Source organism: Penicillium hordei, assembly GCF_028827395.1.
Source record: "Penicillium hordei strain IBT 12815 chromosome Unknown utg000001l_segment0_segment0, whole genome shotgun sequence".
In the NCBI taxonomy this organism is placed as follows: Eukaryota; Fungi; Ascomycota; class Eurotiomycetes; order Eurotiales; family Aspergillaceae; genus Penicillium; species Penicillium hordei.
In genome coordinates, this window is record NW_026623142.1 from 6,070,381 (window position 1) to 6,092,504 (window position 22,124).

Here is a 22,124-nt window from a genome sequence, read left to right on the forward strand (position 1 = left end):
CCAGTCCGAAGCTTCATACCACCCCGCTACGATAAACACTGGAGGAAAGAAACAGAGAGAAAAAAAATCTGCCGGGCACGGTAAAACGTTCGTGCCTCCATCGATAAACACCGAGAATCAAGTTTTCGAGATTCCGAACGCCACCGGGATTCCATCAAACGGAATCATCATGCGCGGATCGTGAAAAGGGATGTGATAATACAAAGAGGAGTAAGGGTATTCTGAGAGAGAAAGAAATAGCGTATGACGCCAAGAAAAACGGACCCAAATGCCATTTTAAGGCAAATAGGCACCACCAGCGACCACCAAATTCATATTGGTGAACTTGACCTTGTAGACAGGAGACTTCTTAGTCGGGAAAGCGCTGATTTGGTCTGCCGTGACAACGACGTCCTTCCCCTTCTTTTTCTTGGTCTGGCTTGTCGATGGGTTTGCGGCTGCATCAAGTCTGGTTCCAGTGCCCGTTTCGCCGATGATACGACCACCCTGAGTGGTTTCCTGGGAACCAGCAACATCCCAAACTCGCACGGTACCATCAGCTCCACCAGAGACCAGCACTGTGGACTCCACGCTCCAGCTGACAGACCAGATTCCACCCTTGCCGTGGCCACGCATGCGCTTCAGCAGTCTACCAGGAGCCAGATCCCACAAAATGATGCAGCCCTGGTCGTCAGCGGATGCTAGGAGCTTTCCATCGCGGCTGCACTCCATCGCAGTGATGCTTCCAGTGTGACCAGTGAACATACGGACAGCATTACCAGTTGAAACAGCCCACATGCGAACAGTGTGATCAGAGCTGGCGGTGAAAATGTATGCCGAGTTGGGATGGAAGCAGACGACATCAACATCATGGTCATGGCCGACGAAAATACGCTGCTGGCGGATTTGGTCACTCACCCACAAACGGGCGGTCCGGTCAGATCCACCGGAGACAAAGTAGTGACTAAAGGGTCCCCAGCTTAGGTCCCAGACAGGGCGGTCATGGCCCTTGTATACGACCATACATTGCCAGCTATCAAGAGACCAAAGGCGAACAGTCTTGTCCATGGATGATGAAAGCAGCCAGCGTGCATTGGTGGCGACCTTTTCATCCCCCGAAAGTCCTTCGCGAGCAGATGCGCAGGGCTGGAACGCAACAGCGGTGACGGGACCAGAATGGCCGATAAGGCGGCGCGAACTCGCAGGTGGCGAGTTATCAAGGTCAGGATCAGCAGCTTGAATGTTTGTGCCATCAAGGCTCCAAATTCGAATATACGACTGCTGGAATCCGACGGCAACAAGCTGGCTGTCATCTGAAAAGTCCATGCAAGTAACTCTGTGTGTTTGTTAGTAAAGCTGTGTTGAGAAGACTGTTCACATGAACATACCCATCATAAGTGTTGTGGAATGTGAACATGCACACACTAAGCCCAGGACCGACACCACCTGTGCGAGCCTTGATCTCGAACCGGTCGCGATGTTCCATAACCTTCTTCACCTCAATTTGAACGTCACGAGCAGTGGACTGAGGGAAAGGAAGATCTGCACGATTAGGTGCTTCGTCCTCATCTTCATTTTTAATCATTTGGTCGAACTCCTGAATGAGCGTGTTACGGCCAGCGGCAGGAGGTTGTTTCGCATCTTCCTCGGCTAGTTCAGCCCGCACATCATCCTCTAGCAGTTGTTCCATGGGGAGCCTTCCGAGCTTCAGGCGGGGAAGTGTGCCGGCCATGGCCGGGTTGTCACCGGTATAAGCTGAGCCGGGGTGGTGTCCTGGAATGCCTTCATCCTCAGCCGGGAAGGTCTGGTCCGCGCTGATCTGGTTCAACATGGCAGCGAAGCTGAATCGGTCATCTGCCGCTCGGTCCAAAGTTTTCACCGAGCAAAAGCTGCTGAGAATGGCGTTCATGACAGAACCTCCCTCTTTATCCTTGCTCTCCAGGAACTGGAGAAGATTGGTGTAAGCGGGGTTGCTTAAAACAACGCGGTATTTGTTGTTACGGTAAAGCTTAGCAACGGAGTTGTCCTGCAGGTGCTCTGGCAAGCTGATAGGCTCAAAATGGCGGACGTCGTCGGTGTGCTCAGGGAGGAACATGTTCTTGTTGGTTTCAAAGAATGACTTCGCATCCTGAGGATAGAAGGAAGTGACCATATTGAAAAAGGAATAGACAAACAGCGGCCATAGAACACGCCGAAGTTCAGGCTGTGAGAGAATTAGCATCGGGTGGTCAAGTCGCTTCTTGTTTGTCACACCTTGTACAGATCAAGATTTTCCTCAACCCAATTCTTCAGTAAATCTAGAAATTTATTAGTTGGTATGTTGAATCACCTGGTGGAATACTCAACTCACCGAAGCCTTGTCGAGTTTTAGGACGAGAATCCTCCCCAAGCTGAGGGAGCGGACGCCCATCAATCTCCTGGTTGGCAGACTCCATGCGCAACATTGCCTCTGTACGGCTGTAGCCCTTCTTGGCCAAATAATCAATAACCTAGAAAATATCAAAAGTCAGCGTACAATTCAAGCTAAACTTATTTGAGCAAACAAAAAAATTTTCGCAAGACAAGGACGACGTGGGGGAGTCTAAGTGAGCAAACAGACAGCCTGTTGACGTTCGCGTGTCTCCTCAAAGGTGAGGGCTTGCAAAGGCTTCGCGATAGGTGGATGCGACGCAGATTGTACTGGAGTCACATCAGCCGTAGGCACATCAGCCACAACTGGGTTTTGTCCCTTCTTGGTCTTCTTGGTTGGAGAGGCCGGATATGGGCGCCGAGCTGCGCGCCGGCGAGAAGGCTGCCAATCCTCGTCTTGAGTTGGCATAGCCACAGCGGTTCTGGTGGTATTTTGCGAAGGTGGTGTGTGTTATGTAAAGATGAAAGAAAAGTATGGGTTGACAGGTAAATGATGATCGTGAAAGTGTGAAGAATGGTTGTTGGTGAGAACCGCGTGAAGAAAGTTGTGGATGACTCTGAGTTGTGAGGCCTCGGGTGCTCAGTCACAGACCTTGAACGCGCGTTAGGCAATAAAAGCTAGATAGCAATGCTCTTCAAGGTCTGTGAAATGAACCATATTGTCGAAATTGCAGAGAAACCCGCGCGGTCCGCCGTCATGGACTTCCGTCACCATCCACAGGTAGCAATGACCAATGGACGAGTCCTGGCCTTGTCACATCAACAAAACCACCGAAGTTGTCGTGCCCTATCTTAGGGTATCAATCATGGACCTCGATCATCATCCAAGAGCTGCAATAACTAATGAACGGGGTGCTCCAGGGCTCGTGACATCTTCAATATCGTCGGTGTTGAGGAAAAATTTCTTAGAGTCCCCTGTCTTGAATCCGCCATAATGTTCTGGGGGAATCCAGTGAAAACGTTGCCATATACCAAGCTTCTCAAACTCGGCTGATTCCGAAACACATAGGACATAGGACGGACATAACGTGCAAGGAGCTCGCAAAAGGACAACAAAGGGGGATGAAGAAAATTTCTCGAACGCAGAAATAAATCACAACGGTACCTACAATTTGGTTCAAATTCTGTTGTGACATAGCACCACTTGGTGGTGCACTGGGTCCTGGAGTTGGTGCAGAATGAACGGGAGTTCCAGACAATGGTTGCTGGGAAGGCATCGCCATCCCATTGCCATTTACACCTGGTCCCATACTGCCACTGCGAGGTCCAGGGCTTGGGGCCCCGCCTGGTGCCGACATAATCGACAACAAATCGACGACAACTTCGAGACAGATCCTCAAATTGCGGCGGTGGATGGCAACAGAGCAGGGTTGCGTACAATCGTCGGCGATTTATATGATGGACTTAGATGGTCAGCTAACAGTGTTTTGTCTAATGTATATAGCGCCCAAAGGTATATGGGACTTTGAGCGTTCAACGATAGAATAGTGGATTTGATATCTTGAATTTGATATCCCGACGAGCTGGCCTACCTCACCGCTTATTAAGATCTCCCCCAGTTTACAGCACGTGACCTCAACTAACAAGCATCCCAATCTCCACGGCGATCTCGATCTCTCGTTCTACAATCGAAAAGCCGGTAGAAATTGATTCCTACAGAGCAGTCTAAAAAGATTACCTTCGTACAACCCCCAGCCAGTCAACATGAGCGAAGACGCACCGCCGCAAGAGCTACCTAGCTTTACCTCCGCCGATCGCATTCGACAGCTGAATGATATGGACAAGGTACTACGGTCATATAAACTATGATGAACCATTTACTGATTCTTATTTGTTAGGATATTACCAAACTTCTTCAATCTGCTGGTCTCGCGATCCAAGCCTTGACCAATGCCAAACCGGACCCCTCTTCCGTTGCACCAGATGGATCACTCGACTCGCACAAAACGCGGTTCAAAGAAGCAAGCGCAAAATACTTCGCTCTTCTCTCCTCAGCCGACGTCTTCCTCCGCCGCCAGATCTACTCCCTAGAGGAATCCTCTCTCGTAGGACCTGAGAGGGCCTCACGCGCAGGGGATACAAAAGCTGGAGCCAGAAACGAAGGAGTTGCTGGTTCTAAATCGCGAGCTCCAAACTCACTGGATATCAGTCGGCTCAATAGCCGAAAGGATACAGTTGGAAAAGATAAGGAGGCTGAATTGTGGGCGGCTGCTCGTCAATTCGTTGAGCAGATGCAGAAGCCTTCCGAGACAAGCAAGGATTCTCGGCCAGCGAATGAACCGGAGGACATGCAGGTGGATTGAATGAGGTGCTATCTGTTCATTCGGCGCGATTGGTTGATTTTGCTTCATGCGTTTATGATACCCCAGGCTATATCCTGCCACGGGCATGGAAACTACGAATACAATGAGTATATTTACAGAGTGCCAAGTATAATGTAACCAATCCTAGGCGAAAAGTGTGTATGGATCGGTGTTCGAGTATATTCACAGAACTACGCTATACAAAACGAAAACGCAACGACAGGTATAGTTCATCAGCCTAGCCGAGCAGGATGTTTGTCGGAACAGTAAATATGGCTACTTCTGCATGGACATGATCATTTCCCGCTGGGTTTCCCGGTCTCTGTTCGCATCAGACAATGGACCCAAGCCTAGGTTCATGTTAGCATATTGCAATGGCATGGATATTATATGCATCCACTTACTTCGGAGCTCGCCAACGACATCCTTTGCTTTGCCGAAGTAAACCTCCTCTGTGATATGAAAGCCTAGGTCAGCATAAACCCCTCAAGCCATTAAATGGCGATGAGAGAAAGAAACATACGTAGCAAGTTTCGCATCTTCAACTCCATATCCTCCACCAGCCTGCCCACATTGGCGACATGGCTAGCATCCGACTCCACAGGCAGATCCACTTCCACCTGGCGAGTCATGTTCCCGCTGAGGTCCATATCACCAAGAGCCTCAGTTTTGTTGGACAGGTGCAAGATAACGGTACTAGTGAGTTTGTAGTGGGACATGCGAGCGCGGTCGGTGGCTTCGAAAACGTGAATGCTGTCCCATTCGCCGGAGCTCTGGGAACCCGGGGTGACACCTAATCAAAAAAACAGTCAATCGCAATCTAAAGCGTAGAAAGTAATCTGTGGTCATTCAATAACGCACCCTTCTTCAATAGAATCACGCCGGCAAATCCATCGTCCAGATCCCAGAAATACACACTCCCCACTCCTCCCTCATAGTACAGCTCGCGGTAAACATCGAATGACTCGTTGGCGGCAATCTCGAGCTTGCGCACTCGCTCACTTGGTACGGTACCATCCTCAAGCGGAGGATCAAATTCATTGCTCCATGGTGACCGGTAGCTATCACCGTCGCGGTTGTAGTCACAGAGTAGATAGTCGCGGTTGCTCTGCGGGCAACGGCGAATCTCCAGGGGCTGGTCAACGGAGGAGAGGAGGTCTTCGGTGAGCTCGGGGACAATTGACGTGATGGCTTGCAAGTTGGTCTTAGTATCCCGTGGGTTCAGGCGCCGAAGGAGGTCGCTGCAGAAGGGGTGGTTAGTTCACTTGTCCCCGACTGCATTGGGCGGGGTTGCCTCGGGGTCTGAGATTGTCAAGGCGGGTGTCATGGTTGGGAGGTAAAGGGCTCTGTAGTGCCATATTAATTGTGAGATGGGTTACTCACAGCGCGCTGTCAAATTGTGCATCAGCCATGGTTGCGAAGGTTGGTTGTATACCTGTTGCTTGATGAATGGCGGTGTTGATCTTGGGCGGATGAGGTGCGTGCATATTTCGGGCTACTTGCGTGGCAGTACGTGATATCTATAACAAGCGCAGTATATCACCTTCGACAGCATCTATAAACAGACGAGAAAAGACCACACAAACATATAGCTACAGATATGTGTATCGAAACATTTTTTTTGAGTATCTTTCATTATCTTTGATTCTGAATTGATTCTGAATTTACCGTATGAAATACGCCCACTTTACAAGATTTTAATAGGAAAGACAGACCATTGTCGGATTATTGGATCTTCAGAGTTTTTGCAAGTAATGGAGAAAATAAATTTCCATGGATATATGTAAATGGAATTTTCTGTCTCTCAGGGAGAACCAGAAGCGAGACTTATCTCCTCCTGCCACCATCCTGCAAAGACATTCAACCTCTCCGTCCGTACCCTAGCCATCGCCCTCCCCGTGGCAGTCTTCATCATCCCCTCTAGCTTAACTAACTTGTCCCCAAAATGCTCAATGGAATTATCCATCTCCCATTTCCCATCGACGCAGTACTTCTTCCCTACAGCTCCAAGGAAGGTAAAACACCTGCCAATTCCAACAGCTCCAATGGCATCAAGTCGATCAGCGTCCTGGACAACGCCAAGCTCGACAAACCCATCCTCCTCAACCATCCTTCGGATCAACGTCGGATCTTTGCATTCAGTCGTATAAGAAACATGTGACACGATCGTCTGCACCCTGGATGCGAGTTCTGGCGTCGCACCCCGCGCAAGGAGCGCATGCTGCACCATCGTCGTTGGGTCGAGTTGTTCGCTTCCAGGAGCTGCATTCATCTTGGAAAGGTACTTTCTGTCACCAATGTCATGCAACAGTGCTGCAAGTTTGACAACTGCCCCGTTGTATTGTGTTGTCGGGTGCAGTGCCCGTTCTGCTTCCAGGATCTTGTTGGCGAGCGCCCCCACTCTGTGTACATGTGCTGGGTTATGAGATGGGTCGTGTCCTGACATGCAGTCTGTCACGAAAGCAGACATCTCGCTGAAGAGCGCTTGGAATTCCTCGCTGGTATCATCCATTGTGGGCGCTTTCAATCCGGTTGTTGGGGAATTGGGGGATTTTTCGGTCCGATGGTACGAATTGAATGGTACCCAGGACTTAAGCCAAACAGGGCAAGTTGAACTTTTATAGGAAGGTAACTATTCGTTGCTATGTCCCTAGCCAACAGCACCGTATTTTGAAGAAAAACACGGAATTTCCCCCGCAGTAAACAAATTTGGCGGTGAATGATACTCGACTCGTTTTTTTTTTTTCGCGTCAACCCATAAGAAGGCATTGTGGTTAGGACCAATAGACTGTCGAGAGATTACTTTACAAGGTTTTGGTTGAATGTGAGTACACCAGTTGAAAATTATTATCACTCGATTCAAAAAGAAAAAAAGGCTCCATATCACACAGAAGAAAGTAAAATCATGTTACATGGCCAACAGGACCCTCATATATCCAGATCAAGTACAGTCCCGTATGACCATGCCGAATTACAAGGCAGTATACCGAAGACCTAATCCATCTTGCTCACAGAGCAAAGGCAGCAACAACCAGGCCCAAGAGGCCAGCAGCGGAGGCGCCGAGCTTGGTATTAGCAGCACCGTTAGCGGTCTGCTGCGAGAATCCAGAGGAGCTGGTAGCAGTGCCCGAGGAGGAAGAGTCATCGTTGTCGTTGTTCTCATTGCTATCATTGTTGCCCGAAGCTGAATGTTGATGTTAGCAGAGTTACGTATTAACAACTATGAATATATACATACTCTTGGAATCAGTGCTCGACGAGTCGGAGCTAGTCTGTGTGGCAGTGCTGCCGGTGCCAGTGGAGGTTGTGGAAGAGTGGGTAGCAGTTGCACTACTGCCATTGCCACCCCAGAAGTGCGAGTTATAGCAGGACTGCTCACACTCGGCGTACTTCTGGATGTCGGCCGGAGAGCCAGTGCCCTTGGGACAGGCAGAAACACAGTCGTTGGTGTCATTTACCTGGTTCTCGCTGGGACAGGGCACATGGTAGCACTTGGCTGTGCAGCAGATATCCGTGGCTTCGCCTAGAGTTGAGCTGGATTAGTATCAAACTAAAGGCGAGAGTGAGAAAGGATAGCTTACAGCTCTTTGCGCACTCAGCTCACGGTGGTAGTGTCTGCGGCAGCAGCGAAAGCCAGCAAGGCCGAGAGAGCAAGGATGCTGAACTTCATGTTGGGTGAAAGTGTATCAAGAAATGATTAAATCAACTAAGAGAAAAATTGATGGGAAGTAGTGACGGTTTATTGAAGAAAAGAGTGGCAGAGATATGGGGTGGGAGGAGGGCAGACAGAGAAGTATTAAATATTATTGATAACAAGCCTACAAGGCAAACGGACGCCCTTGGATCTGTCATGGACTTTGCCTCAAAACAAACCCCAGAGACAAAAAAAAAAAAAAGAGGGTATGCCACAAATTCCCATTCGTGATGTCTCAGATGTAATCTGAGGATGTTAGAGTTGGCGCTTTGGCTTCGACGGACAAGTCCATCCAGGTGATGCACGATGATCTTACTTTCCCGGACAAGGATATCGTGTAGGATAATCTCCCCCTTTCCCCCTTAGGAAGGGGGTTTTTATTTTGTCGCAAATTGAGGCCTTGGGGGACAGCAAAACTGTCAAATTGGACAATATTGATTGACTCCAGGCATTAGCGTGTGAGCAAGGGACCAATTTCTTTTTCACTGTAGTATATTGTCAACTCCTATTGGCTCTAAGGGCTTGGCAGGAGAACCTTGAAAGTCACAAAGAGCAGAAAAGACAACCTTGGGGTTGTAAGCAGTACAGAGCACATTGTACACAATAATAGGGCTCCTGTTTGTCATGTGGAATATCGAAACGGAACATAAGGGGCGATGGGGTTAGGCACATGTTCAATATGATAAACAAGTGTGCGATTTAAATTTCTCAAACCGATTTAGGTAGCATATACCCCCGTAGTTCATCTAGGCTTGGCCATTTGAGAGATGAAGTGCATTCAAAGATTGGCGCTTAACTGGGCAATACATAGTAGGGTCAAGTGCAAACCATACAAACATAACCCGTCACCTGACTACGCGACGCAACGCGAGACCGTTGCACATATGTAGTGCAATGGGAATGCCTTTCAATTATCCACGCGATGTCGACAGATTCCGAGTCGGATTACTTCGACGATGACGACTTCGTAGTCCCTGGAACCCCCGATGGCCCCTCCCGTCCCGCAAAACGCCGCCGTATTCGAAATCGCGGGGAAGAGCGCGAAGGTCAGGATGACGGTTCTTCGATCGACACATTCTCTGATATGGAGGATGATGATTTGCCCTCGCGGAGCCAAGAATCATCTCATGGCTTCGAAGAATACCAGGATCGCCCCAGAAATAAGAGCTGTGTACTGAAGCAGGCTAGTGTCCAAAATGACATGTTCGTCACGCAACTCACCCAACCCTCCTCAAGCCCGGAACGAATACGAGGTCCACGATGGCAGAAGCCCGTTAAAAAACCTTCTCCGCCAAAATTTGAAACCAGGTTACAAGATGGTGGTGGCGATGGTGGACAGGACAGGAATTATACCCATGATGATGAGGAGTTGATGGCCGCTATCGCAGCTTCCTTAGATTCATTTGAGGAGGAGAAAACAACCAGAGCGGTATTAAGCCCCCAAAGTTTATCAAACAATACTGCTCTCAAAAAGCTTGCCCCGGCGGAAAAGACAAACACGTCGGCGAATGTTCCGCTTGAGCTAGAGGACATACCTGAAGGTGCATTTGATTCTTCGCCATCATTGTCACCAGTAGCACGACCAGTCCATCCTGCATCCACGCAATTCAGTCAACCCCGAGGCCCAATTCGACAACCACATCTCAGACAGAGCACATTATTCGGCATGGTTGCTCCAAACCCTGAGGTCTTGGTACCGCGTCAACAAGACCGTGGCCCGTCAGAGAGGACCGAACCACCGACGCAACACAAACTTGCCAAAGATGCTTTGGATACATGGGTCTACCCCACGAACTTGGGTAAAACCAGAGATTACCAGTTCAACATCACTCAGGCAGGACTGTTTCATAATCTACTCGTGGCCTTGCCAACGGGTTTGGGAAAGACATTCATAGCAGCTACAATTATGCTAAATTGGTTTCGCTGGACGAAAGATTCACAAATTATTTTTGTAGCACCAACGAAACCCTTGGTTTCGCAGCAGGTATCGGCCTGCTTGGATATTGCCGGAATCCCACGTTCGGAGTCGTCCATGCTCACAGGAGGGGCATCGCCGGGAATTCGCGCCGAAGAGTGGAAATCAAAGCGAGTGTTTTTCATGACACCCCAAACACTGATCAACGACCTAAAAACCGGAATCGCCGATCCCAAGCGAATCGTGTTATTGGTCGTTGATGAAGCTCATCGCGCGACGGGTGCGTATGCATATGTGGAGGTTGTCAAATTCCTTCGGCGCTTCAACAACAGTTTCCGCGTCCTCGCACTTACAGCAACACCGGGCTCAACAGTCGAATCGGTACAGGCGGTTATTGATGGCCTAGACATAGCACGTGTCGAAATCCGTACGGAAAACTCGATCGACATTCGCGAGTACGTTCACGCTCGCAATATCGAAATCGAAACATTTGAGAATTCAGACGAAATGATTTTCTGTATGGATCTCATGTCTGCTGCCTTGCAGCCCTTGCTTGACCAACTCCGGACTCTCAACGCCTACTGGGGACGTGACCCTATGGGACTGACTGCGTACGGTCTCACAGTGGCGAGGCAGCAATGGATGCAGTCCGACGCTGGTCGGAATGCTAATTTCGGCTTGAAAGGCAAAGTCAATTCCATTTTTACTGTTCTTGCTAGCTTGGCCCACGCCATTGACCTCCTCAAATACCATGGCATTGTGCCATTCTATCGCCATGTCATTCATTTCAAATCAACCTCCGAGGGACAGAAAGGCGGAGGTGGCAAATACCAAAAGCAAGTTGTACAAGATGATAGTTTCAAGAAACTACTCAGCCATCTTGAACCATGGAGTAAGAATTCAGAGTTCATTGGCCATCCGAAATTGGAATATCTCAAGTCCGTTATTTTAAATCACTTTATGGACAGGGGTGAAGGGAAAGAGTTGCTTGACGGCACTGGTCACCCTGCCACTCGTGTCATGATCTTTGTGCATTTCCGTGACAGTGCCGAAGAAGTCACGAGAGTTCTCAAAAGATACGAGCCCATGATTCGGCCTCATGTTTTCGTGGGTCAGTCAAGTGCCAAAGGCTCTGAAGGCATGGACCAGAAGACACAGCTCAGAATCATTGAGGATTTCAAGAAAGGCACATACAACACGATCGTTGCTACCTCCATTGGCGAGGAAGGATTGGATATTGGAGAGGTCGATCTAATCGTGTGCTATGACTCGTCAGCATCGCCCATTCGCATGCTGCAGCGCATGGGTCGAACTGGCCGTAAGCGGGCTGGTAACATCACTCTACTATTGATGAAAGGCAAAGAAGAAGACTCGTACATCAAAGCCAAAGATAATTACGAAAAGATGCAGCAAATGATTGCCAGTGGCGCTCGGTTCACGTTTCACGACGATCGTTCTGCGCGCATCTTGCCCGCGGGCGTCCATCCAGTGCCTGATAAACGAAATATCGATATACCTCCGGAGAACTCGCAGCGAGAACTCCCCGAGCCGAAACGCAAAGGACGAGCACCGAGGCGACCTGCCAAGGTTTTCCACATGCCAGATGATGTAGAGACAGGGTTTACTCGAGCCTCGACTTTGGGTAGTGACAAATCCCAAAAAAAGAAAGCCAGTGCACCCAAGAAAGCAGCCATCCCTAAAAAGAGACCCCGAACCCCCACACCCGAGCCTGTGGATGTTCCATCGGTGGAGGATGTTGTTCTTAGCACGGGCGAGCAAAATGACCTTGAACACCATTATCAGAACATCGGTGCCACTTCTCCGCAGTTCATCCGATTCCCTCGCAACGACGCCTTTCCACGTTTGCAACTCACCGAAAGACCCACAAAGAACGTCAAGCATGGATCTCTCACGCAACGCATGGTAAAAGCATTACAGAAGATGCACGAGACCGGTCCTGACTGTGACCATCGATTCAAAGAGATTTTGGCCCGCGAACCCCGCGAACCCCCCTCGCCAGATGGCTCCAGTCAAACGGTCCAGGGTGATTCAACTAAGAAGCCTCGGCGCAACCCGAAGCCCTTGAAAACACCGTCCAAAAGTACTGCTCGACGAGCTTTCACCAAGGCCACTACAACCCCCGCTAGCGGGGAGGTTGTTTCTGTGTTATCTCCCGATCGTGAACCACAGCAGAAGAATGATCCCTTTGCCTTCATAGATGATGATGACTTTGGTGATTCTGGCTCCGATTTTGAGCTGATGGATGCTAGCCTTTTGTTTAGTAGCGGGTCGAAACTTAAAGGTCCGAAACCGAACAGACCAATTATTGAAGATAGTGATGAGTGATGAAATAGAGACAGGCGTTGGATGCTATTTGGATATGGGAAGATTCTTGCCGCATTCGAACATAGGAATGGCATTGCATACAGTTGATAAGTTTTATGAAATCGTTCAATTTTAAAAAAATCCGTACTAGATTATTTATCCTGTAGTGTCTATAATAACGAAACGTGTATGGCTTTAATCCGCTTGCCACGATTACTATAAGGTACATAGTCTAAGAGGTACATCCCTAGGTCCTATTCATAAGTGAGTATTGTCGCTCTCCTAGATGTGAATTCTGTAGTAGCCAATCTTAAGGATAAACATGGCTGTACGGCTTTTTATCACACAGTTCGAAATCAGTATGAATGTATGAATCGGTAAGCTGATCTCACCTGCCTAGTCCCAAATGGCTGACTGCCGCTATAAACCACTCGTATTGCCACCTTGATATCTCAAGTTAATCTAGCTTGCCTACCCTACACACCTTTTCCTTTCCTATATTCTCATATTTCGTCCTTAGCATATTGTTTAAAACTTTATCTATGATACTGTACTTGTAATAATGACTTATGCGGCGTCCGTTCTTGGCGACGTAAGACTGCAATAATCTGATTTAGTTGGACCAAAAATGGCATTAGAGATGTTATATGTGAGTACCCTCCAATGTGCTTTTGGATTTTTTTTTTTTTTTTCTTTTTTCTTTCAATTGTCCTTTTTGATGTGTTCTCAAATGTATACCAAGATGGCAAAAGCCTGAATTGTCCAGACGACTTTTATATGTACGACCTTTGGTTGAGAATAATGCGTGTAGTTCAAGGTCAAGAACTTCTACTGCTATGTCTGCAACGTATAGATGAAACGGGTACGAATGTACGATTAACTATATACCTTTGCAAATGAGCCAAAAAAGCGAACTTCTTTCAAAATGCTTATGACGTTGCATAGAACTAGGTGGTCAAGAGCCACGGCTATATATAGTAAAAGTTGGTCACTGTTATTGTAAGATCGTGTTATATAATGATGGAATACATTTAATGCTATCTATCTCTTCCCTGATATCTCTTCCCTGATACCACTTCTACGTGATATGTATATATGGAATACATTGTTTTTTTTTGGTGTTTTGCAGCTATCTGTTTCTTGGTGATTGTATTCCATTCTAGCTTGGGGCTTGTTGAAAGGGTGCATATCAATCCCATTGCTGTAAAAGAAAAAAAGAGACAAACCTGGCTGTAAATCATCGCCGAGCCTCCCATCTATCAGAACATAAAACTCCAAGAACGTTCGGGGCTGGATCTGGGTATTTGGGTATTTGTGTGTTTGTGAACGATATCAAACGTGTAAGGTCAATTCGAGAGAAAAGAAATCAGAAAGCCGAAAACAACCCACCTCGAGAGAAAGATAGATAGTATGGGTTTATGCAAGTGTTTAGTATGTAGAAAGCCAAGGCAAGATAAAATCGAAAGGACGGGGGAGAGAAGGAAGAAACACCAGACTCCGATTGCGATCGGCGACGCCGCGCGAGCACAACTTCTAAATCAATGCAAAGAGTGTAGAGTAAAAAATAAGACAGAAAAGAGGGAATATCGAGTCAATCAGACTCGGTCCCGAGCAAAGTCAAGCACCTCGCAATCGTCCTCAAAGAAACCGTCGTCGGTTTTCAGTGGAGTAGAGTGTCTCTTCTTGCGGCGGGTGGTAATAACAACTTCCTCCACATTGCCAGTGCTGTTTCCAAGAGTGATGAGGTTTTCTATATCACCACCAGCCCCAAGCGAATGTCCATGAATGACGGCGTTCTCATCCTCATCATCGCCATGGTCATCGCTGGAGCTGTTGAATGACCTCAAATGCACTTTGGTCAGCGGGATATCATTTCCAAACACCCACTGTCCACTCGGCTCACTTGCATCGCTGCTAGAGGAGAAGACGCTCAAACCAACTCGCTGGTCCGTGTGGAATGGCTGATATGGGGTATTGGTCTCAATCTCAGCCTGCGAGAGAGGCTGGCAAAACGATCTTGCAGCACTAGATGGCTGAGAACTGACCGAAGGGAGAACAAGAGAGGCGCGGACAGCTAGTTCCGGATCAAAGGTAGACAAAGGGGCCGGCCCACAAGGACCCTGGAGATTGTCAGGCAGTTTGATCTGAGACTCCTTACCGCCGACAACAGAGTGAGGCTGTCGATTCTTGTGGCCGGGTATAGTAGCACGCTTGAGGCGGTACATTTTGAAGTACCCGCCATCCACAACACCCAAGAATATGACGCCCTTGCTGCAAGTCCACGTCACCCGGGAAGGCGCAGGGTCTCGAGCTAGCCCTGGCAAGTGTAAACGGTTCTCTCCGACATGACGCAAAGTATTCACAGTACCCGTTGCGGCGCCCATTGACTTGCTCAGGCCTGCAGCGACAACTTTCCCGCTTTTTACGCTGGCAGCAGAAGGTAACGCAAATCCACTCATATTGGGAAATGCAGCGCCCGTAGACGGGACACGACCCCGAACAGCGGAGAAGAATGGCTGCGTTTTACCGCCAACCAACTTCATAGCCGCCGACAACGGGTTGCCACCGGCAGTTTGACCAGTGACCTCATCTGCTATGGGGTCAGTAGCTGGGGGCTTCTTTGCAGTAGGCTTTGCGCGGCGGAATGGGGGCCATTGAAATGCGCTTCGTGGTAGGTCGAAAACGTGGACGGTGCCTTTACGTGTAATTACGGCCAATCTATCACCCACCGGCGCCGTCCAAATCACATCAACGATACTAGATGTAGTCAACCGCGCGTATCTAGCAATCTGGCGCACATTCGGGTTCTGTCCCATCTGGTCATCAGCCATAAAAGCCATAGACCGACAGTGCTTGAACTGCATGAGATCCCACACGTATTGCACATCGCCCTTCTTGCTCGCTGTGAACAACATCAAGCCGTTCGGAGAAAGAGACAAGAAGCTGCAACCATTAGGGACCTGGAACGTCGAGACTGGGTGGATAAACACATTCCGTATATCTGTGCCGTCTTCAAATCGTCTCAAGTCGATGATGGATACTGTGTCAGGTTCTGTGGCTGATGTTTGTGTATCCTGTGCATGAGTTGGAGGGAATAATCCATATCCCTGTGTCTGGGGGTCTGGTCCCTGAGGTGGCCGGCGTGGAGAGGTGCCGGATGTTTGTTGGGTGTTCCAATAATTGTTCCAGGCCTGCATTCCCTGATCACCCATCCAACGCGCACCTCTGACAAGTTCTTGGGCAACGCCTCTTGCCATTTTGTCGAAGAAACTTTCCCCTTCGCCTACGTCTGTGGCACACGACACTGACGGGACAGCTGGAGGACTGCGAGTTTCAATACCCGGTACCTTGCCGAGGATCAAACTCGAAGGCACAGTACCCTGGATCGATCCCCTGTAGGCCGAAGATGGGGGAGCGAATGCAAGCCACCTCCCTTGCACAGCTAAGATGGGTCTCTCCAGGGCAGAAGAACCCCGAGGAGAGTCGGTTCGAGTCCCCTCTGGATCGGTTGTAGAACTCGAAGAAGCAGAATAACGCCGGGTTTCTTTGGACTGAACCCCAGTCCATGTCTTACCCAGACACTGGTATGCAGGTGTATCCGGGGATAGAACGTGTCTATAAACATAGACTTCCCCACTGACCCCGGATGCTAAGATAATGTAAGCACCGGTTGTGAAGAGCTTTAACTTTCCGACGGGCGAGGGTGCAAAGGATGGGAGGCCAGGAAATTTTTCCAGGCATGGCACAGGTTTGCTTGCAAACAACGTGGAGACATGTTCGCCGGTCCGGAAAGAGTAAACTTCAACTCTGGTTTGGTAGAACTGAATGTCATCTGGTTTTGGGCGCTTGTCGTTAAAGTGACCGCGAATCGTCGAAGGAGGGATTTCATTTGCGTCCGATGTTGCAGACGAGACTCGACCTTCCTCTTCGTGTGGTGGCAACGGTCCATGGACAATGACAGCCACATGTGGCCGGGACGATGCAAATGGGTCGCTGGAGGGATTGCCAGACAAGAGTTGGGCCTCGATTACACGGCCATTTAATCCAGTGATTTGCCCCACGAGCCGAGTTCGACGATCTTCGATGGCGAGGATCTCCACGGTGCCATCTGTCCCAACCAGCAAGACGTTTATTCCTGTCCGCGAACCTTTAGATGATAAGCTAGGCAGCGTATCAAAACTACAGAATGAATAACTTCCGTCGGTGGGTGATCGATTCTGAGTTGGAAGGATATCCATGCCTGGTGCTCCGAAGAAATGTGCTTGAGGAAGATGAGGGGGAGGCGCGTGATTGCTCATTGGGCTCCCGTAAGAGTGACTCTTTCTTCTGTCCATAGACTGTTGCCTCGAGTTCAGACTACTTCGGTAGCCATTACCATAACTAGATGGTAAAGTTCGAGTCTGGGGAGATGCCGAGGAAGGATGACCGAAGCCACCCCTTTCTTGAATTGTTGGAAAGTTCAAGGGCGATGCACTAGGCAGTGATGCACTAGGCAGTGATGCACTAGGCAGTGATGCACTTGGTATGTCCCCATCCATAAGATCGGTGGGAGGGCTCTTTCCGTAAGGCACCGACTGCGCCCATGTATCGGTGCGGCTAGTGAGATCGTCGCCTGCTGGCTCATCGAAGGAATCGAGGACGTCCAGAACAGGCGACGTGATAGATGGATTTACATGATGCTCAATAAGGGGTTCGGGGTCTGGGTAGGAGAGAGGCTCCTCTGGTGGTGGGGCAGATGGTTGGAGGCTATCCATGCAATCTGGCGTTAATGGCACGCATTCATCAGAAACCAAGCAGTCACCGGTGAATACATACATATCATCCGGCGGGGTTTCAGTTACAGCTCTGGCCACCTTGTTCTTCTTGCCCTTCTTCTTTTTGCCTTTCGCACTTGGTTCATGCTCTGGTACGGTCCGGTTCTGGTCCGGGGCGACGGAACTATCGTCTTCGGGCAAACGGCTGTGCTGGCGGATGAGATCGTCAGATGCGGCCGGGAGCATTCAAAAAGATGATGCCTCGGTGAGAGGCGATAGAGAGGTAACAGAATAAAGCCGCTCTCAGGACCCTATTTGTGGTCTGAGAACGGATATGTAGGATCGTTCTGTTTGAGATCCTAACTAGGCACCGAGACCGCGGGAAGTGTCACTAAAGAGGAGGGTAGCTTTATGGAATTAGTCAAATAATCGAACATCACAACAGCTGGAAGGAACTGGGAGTGTATACCTGTATTCACGGTATTCTTTAAAAAAAGGGGGTTGTGGTGACTGCAGACACCACGAAAGGCGTATCCAGAGCGGAGATCACTCTAGACGCGCGGGGAAGCTTTGATAGATAAGCACAACACAGCAACAGCTTGAGATAATTCAAGCCGGTGCAGAAAAATGTAATCCAAAATGACTTGCATACACAAGTTCCAAGGTTGAAGTCCGAAGATGAGTCAAGAAGGAAGAAGGATGATGTTATGGTTCGCGATAAGAGAAGAGGGGGAGGGGAGCTGACCCCAGGTCACCAGTCAGGTACGGGGCTATTAGGGTGTAATAGGATGTAATAGGATGTAATAAAGGGGGGCCTGAGTCAGAGCACGGAATAACCCTCTGACAGTGTCATTCCTAATGAAAGCATGATCTGATTCTCGGCCTTTACTCCTTTGTCTATCTTCGTTTTTCTATTCACCAATCCCGACTCTACAATGTACCTTGTGGCCGACATGAACAATGCGCATATGAGGGGAAACTTGTCAAACTATGCAAACACCGATAAGGCTGTCTTAGTCATACCTTCTTAGTCATATCTTGCGGTCTGTCCAGACTGGGCTCCTCGTCATTACTTGCTGCTAATATCGCCTCCTTACCGCTTTTGACATGGTACTGTATGGTTGAAGCCAACAGCCGAGTCCACCCGTGTTCTTCCTAGCCACCGGAATGGACATTCCTGGTTTGTTTTGTTGTTGAAGGAGTGGCTGGCGTCATCGTTGGCTCCAGCCGAGGTCACAGGACATATTCAGCATGGGCAAAGATGACGACTTGTCTAGGCTTTGATGGCAAATGACATTTGAGCCGGGAAATTCAGGCTCTTTTGTTTGGGCTACGTGTTTGGTCCATATAATTTCACATATATGGCCGCTGTATCCTCCACTATTCTTCCGGGTGTCCAAAGCATATCCGGCGTGAAAGTGTTAGTAAGGCACTCAATATAACAAAATTAATTAACTTGAAATGTATTTTGATAGCCACTGAGCTTCGGAATGGTTGATGGTACAGAGTGCTGTCACAGAGAGTTACGCTCTCTTCTGGTATAATGTCCACTGTCGCTTAGGTCTTCTTCTTAGCCGCGGCCTTGGCCTTGGCTGCCTTCTTCTTGTTGCTGTTGATCATGACGATTCCAATGAAGGTGCCTACCACGGCAGAAGCCAAGAGTGTGAGGATGACGGGGATGCGGATGGCCCAAACACGGGGTGGGAAGATGTCGTGGAGAGGGTGGCCGGGGTCGACGAAGGGCTGTAGACAAACATTAGCATGAAAACCCAAACATTATTATCAATTAACATACCATCAACAGGGTCCACGCAGTGTAGTAGAGAAAGATCGCAGTCGCGACCAAAAGCATGACGGATCCCACGAGTTGGCCCAGCTAAAGCATAGTCAGTGGGGGGTATGTCCATTGATTGGGACTAGATAATTTACCATTCTGATAAGGAGCGGTAAGTTTAAAAAAGAAAAGAAATATGAAGCAACGTCGATGAATCCTGGGCTGGACAGAACTACCGGGAATCTCAGGAGCTCCCGTTGTTCCTAGTTGGCCTCTGGTCACGTGCATCCCGCTAGAGCTTTCTCCTGTTGCGTCCTTGAATCATCTTGCAACCTCAGTCCGGCTGAGATTTGCAGCCACCGTCCCTCCGGTGTAAATCCAACCTTCTCTCTATCCCGGAGGCCTCTCTACCCATTGAAAATGTCCGATTCGGATGTTCTCCAGTCTGCAGTGCGCGTGCCCACGCCTCCCCCGGGCGCGTCGTATTCGCCAGCCGCAGCCTCTCGAAAACGCTCACCTCCGTCTCGTTCTCCCTCTCCAAATCGTCGCCGATCGCCTCCCGGTGACTCCCTTCGAGAAGGTCCCGATGTTCCCAACGTCGACGCGGAACGTGTCGACGACAGAGAACGGCAACTCGCTGAACGTGTTCGCGAACATGAGAAGCGCGAAGCGGCGCGCAAGCCGATGACCGAGGAACAAAAGCAGGCTTCAGCGAAAGCAGAATACGAAAAACTGCTCAACATGCGATCCGGTGGCACTTACATCCCTCCGGCCCGACTCCGTGCGTTACAGGCGCAAATCACGGATAAGACGAGCAAGGAATACCAGCGCATGGCGTGGGAAGCTTTGAAGAAGTCGATAAATGGTCTTATCAATAAAGTTAATGTTTCCAACATCAAGTTCATTGTCCCGGAACTATTCGCGGAGAACCTAGTGAGAGGCCGAGGATTATTCTGTCGGTCGATTATGAAGGCGCAGGCGGCCAGTTTACCCTTCACACCAATTTACGCAGCGATGGCGTCTATCGTCAACACCAAGCTTCCGCAGGTTGGTGATCTGTTGCTTACCAGGTTGATTGTCCAATTCCGCAAGGCCTTCAAGCGAAACGACAAGGCAGTCTGCATTTCCTCTACAACTTTCATTGCACACCTCTGCAATCAACAAGTCGCCCACGAGATGTTGGCAGCTCAGATCCTGTTACTTCTTTTGCACAAGCCAACGGACGATAGCGTGGAGATTGCTGTGGGCCTCACTCGAGAAGTTGGTCAGCATCTGGAGGAGATGAACGCTCCTATCGCACTCGCCGTATTCGACCAATTCCGAAACATTCTACACGAGGCCGATATTGATAAGCGTGTGCAATACATGATCGAAGTGCTCTTCCAGGTGCGCAAGGATCGGTACAAGGACAACCCAGCAATCAAGGAGGAGTTGGACCTAGTGGAAGAGGAAGATCAGATCACACACCGTGCTGGCTTGGATGACGAGCTCGAAACTCAAGACACTCTCAATATCTTCAAGTTTGACACGGAGTGGGAGGAGCATGAGGAGGCCTATAAGAAGTTGAAGGCCGAGATCCTGGGCGAGGAGAGTGACGAGGAAGATGAGGACCGGTCAGATGAAAGCGAAGAGGAAGAATCGGACACAGAAGAAGTACAAATGGATATCAAGGATCAAAGCAATACTGATCTGGTCAACCTTCGTCGAACAATCTACCTCACAATCATGTCCAGCATTGATTTCGAAGAATGTTGCCACAAGCTGATGAAGATCAACCTGCCGGCCGGGTTGGAGCATGAACTTCCATCCATGATCATTGAATGTTGCTCTCAGGAACGGACATACTCCAAATTTTACGGCCTAATCGGAGAGCGATTCGCCAAGATCAACCGACTCTGGTCGGACCTGTTTGAGGCTGCCTTTGCCAAGTACTACGATACCATCCATCGTTACGAAACAAATAAACTGCGCAATATTGCTCAGTTCTTCGGCCATCTCATCAGTAACGATGCCATTGGTTGGCACGTCTTGTCTGTGGTTCATCTCAATGAGGAAGAGACCACATCCAGCAGCCGTATCTTCATCAAAATCCTGTTCCAAAACCTCGCGGAGAATCTCGGTCTGCCTGGACTGCAGGCCCGCTTTAGGGATGATATACTGCGACCGAGCTTCGAGGGTCTCTTCCCCACGGAGAACCCACGCCACACTAGGTTCTCTGTCAACTACTTCACCAGTATCGGTATGGGTGTATTGACAGAAGACATGCGTGAAAACCTCAAAAATCTTCCCCGTCCTACAGTGCCTGCTTTGGCTGCACGAGCCGCCTCTCGATCCCCCTCGCGCACCCCATCTGATCGATCCCGTTCAATGTGCTCAACATGCACTGGGTCTCCTCATTCCCGCCGTTCCCGGTCACCTTCGTACTCCCGCTCTCCCTCTAGAGATCGCGGCCGTTCCTACTCTCGCTCTATCACTCCCTCTTCCAGAAGCCGAAGCTACACACCTTCACGCTCTCGGTCCCCAGTCCGTCGCCGTCGTGACACATTAGACAGTCGGTCCCGGACCCCCGCGGGACGATCCCGATCCCGATCCGTCTCCCGCACACCGGCCAAGCGCAGTCGAGCACGTTCCCGCTCCTACGACTCGCGAAGCCCAAGCCGCAGTCCCTATCGATCTCGCCGCTCGGTTACTCGGTCTATCACACCGCCGCGCCGAGGCCAAAGCCCTCCTACCCGGAGAAACCGCAGCTACTCCAGATCGGTTTCCCGGTCTGTCACACCTCCGCCCCGTCGTGAGCCGGTGTCAAGAGGTGCGAAACGCTATTCGTCCGAATCCGTCTCCCCCCCTCCCCGCCGACGACGTGAGGCTACAGACTCTGTCTCTCGCTCTCGGTCGCCTGCGCCCAGGCGTCGGGCAGAATCACGGGGTCGAACCTATTCGCGGACACCACCTCGGCGTAGATAAATCGGGA

The 22,124-nt window shown here is 49.7% G+C and overlaps 9 protein-coding genes across 9 annotated transcripts; 3 read left to right on the forward strand and 6 right to left on the reverse strand.

The window, feature by feature from the left end:
- Positions 1–276: 276 nt before the first annotated feature.
- N7537_002326 (putative transcription initiation factor TFIID subunit) lies at positions 277–2,797 on the reverse strand (the record flags this gene model as incomplete). Its single annotated transcript, XM_056893384.1, has 5 exons — positions 277–1,315; positions 1,368–2,182; positions 2,233–2,276; positions 2,330–2,468; positions 2,579–2,797. The coding sequence occupies 5 exons, from the start codon at positions 2,795–2,797 to the stop codon at positions 277–279; spliced, it is 2,256 nt and encodes a 751-aa protein (XP_056758379.1).
- Positions 2,798–4,092: 1,295 nt separating this feature from the next.
- On the forward strand, positions 4,093–4,691 carry N7537_002327 (mediator of RNA polymerase II transcription subunit 11; the record flags this gene model as incomplete). The annotated part of the gene is made up of 2 exons (XM_056893385.1): positions 4,093–4,173; positions 4,227–4,691. The coding sequence occupies 2 exons, from the start codon at positions 4,093–4,095 to the stop codon at positions 4,689–4,691; spliced, it is 546 nt and encodes a 181-aa protein (XP_056758380.1).
- A 276-nt stretch (positions 4,692–4,967) lies between these two features.
- cap2 (F-actin-capping protein subunit beta) lies at positions 4,968–6,103 on the reverse strand (the record flags this gene model as incomplete). Its single annotated transcript, XM_056893386.1, has 5 exons — positions 4,968–5,041; positions 5,096–5,143; positions 5,215–5,484; positions 5,553–5,932; positions 6,075–6,103. 5 exons carry the CDS (start codon positions 6,101–6,103, stop codon positions 4,968–4,970), a joined length of 801 nt encoding a protein of 266 aa, XP_056758381.1.
- A 392-nt stretch (positions 6,104–6,495) lies between these two features.
- On the reverse strand, positions 6,496–7,203 carry N7537_002329 (HD domain-containing protein; the record flags this gene model as incomplete). The annotated part of the gene is made up of 1 exon (XM_056893387.1): positions 6,496–7,203. The coding sequence occupies one exon, from the start codon at positions 7,201–7,203 to the stop codon at positions 6,496–6,498; it is 708 nt and encodes a 235-aa protein (XP_056758382.1).
- A 496-nt stretch (positions 7,204–7,699) lies between these two features.
- Positions 7,700–8,361, reverse strand: N7537_002330 (uncharacterized protein; the record flags this gene model as incomplete). Its single annotated transcript, XM_056893388.1, has 3 exons — positions 7,700–7,875; positions 7,930–8,182; positions 8,296–8,361. The coding sequence occupies 3 exons, from the start codon at positions 8,359–8,361 to the stop codon at positions 7,700–7,702; spliced, it is 495 nt and encodes a 164-aa protein (XP_056758383.1).
- Positions 8,362–9,307: 946 nt separating this feature from the next.
- Positions 9,308–12,646, forward strand: mph1 (3'-5' DNA helicase; the record flags this gene model as incomplete). Its single annotated transcript, XM_056893389.1, has 1 exon — positions 9,308–12,646. The coding sequence occupies one exon, from the start codon at positions 9,308–9,310 to the stop codon at positions 12,644–12,646; it is 3,339 nt and encodes a 1,112-aa protein (XP_056758384.1).
- Positions 12,647–14,220: 1,574 nt separating this feature from the next.
- N7537_002332 (uncharacterized protein) lies at positions 14,221–17,625 on the reverse strand (the record flags this gene model as incomplete). The annotated part of the gene is made up of 1 exon (XM_056893390.1): positions 14,221–17,625. One exon carries the CDS (start codon positions 17,623–17,625, stop codon positions 14,221–14,223), a length of 3,405 nt encoding a protein of 1,134 aa, XP_056758385.1.
- A 1,311-nt stretch (positions 17,626–18,936) lies between these two features.
- Positions 18,937–19,311, reverse strand: N7537_002333 (dolichol phosphate-mannose biosynthesis regulatory protein; the record flags this gene model as incomplete). Its single annotated transcript, XM_056893391.1, has 3 exons — positions 18,937–19,122; positions 19,175–19,255; positions 19,309–19,311. The coding sequence occupies 3 exons, from the start codon at positions 19,309–19,311 to the stop codon at positions 18,937–18,939; spliced, it is 270 nt and encodes an 89-aa protein (XP_056758386.1).
- Positions 19,312–19,573: 262 nt separating this feature from the next.
- N7537_002334 (pre-mRNA-splicing factor CWC22) lies at positions 19,574–22,117 on the forward strand (the record flags this gene model as incomplete). The annotated part of the gene is made up of 1 exon (XM_056893392.1): positions 19,574–22,117. One exon carries the CDS (start codon positions 19,574–19,576, stop codon positions 22,115–22,117), a length of 2,544 nt encoding a protein of 847 aa, XP_056758387.1.
- Positions 22,118–22,124: the final 7 nt, after the last annotated feature.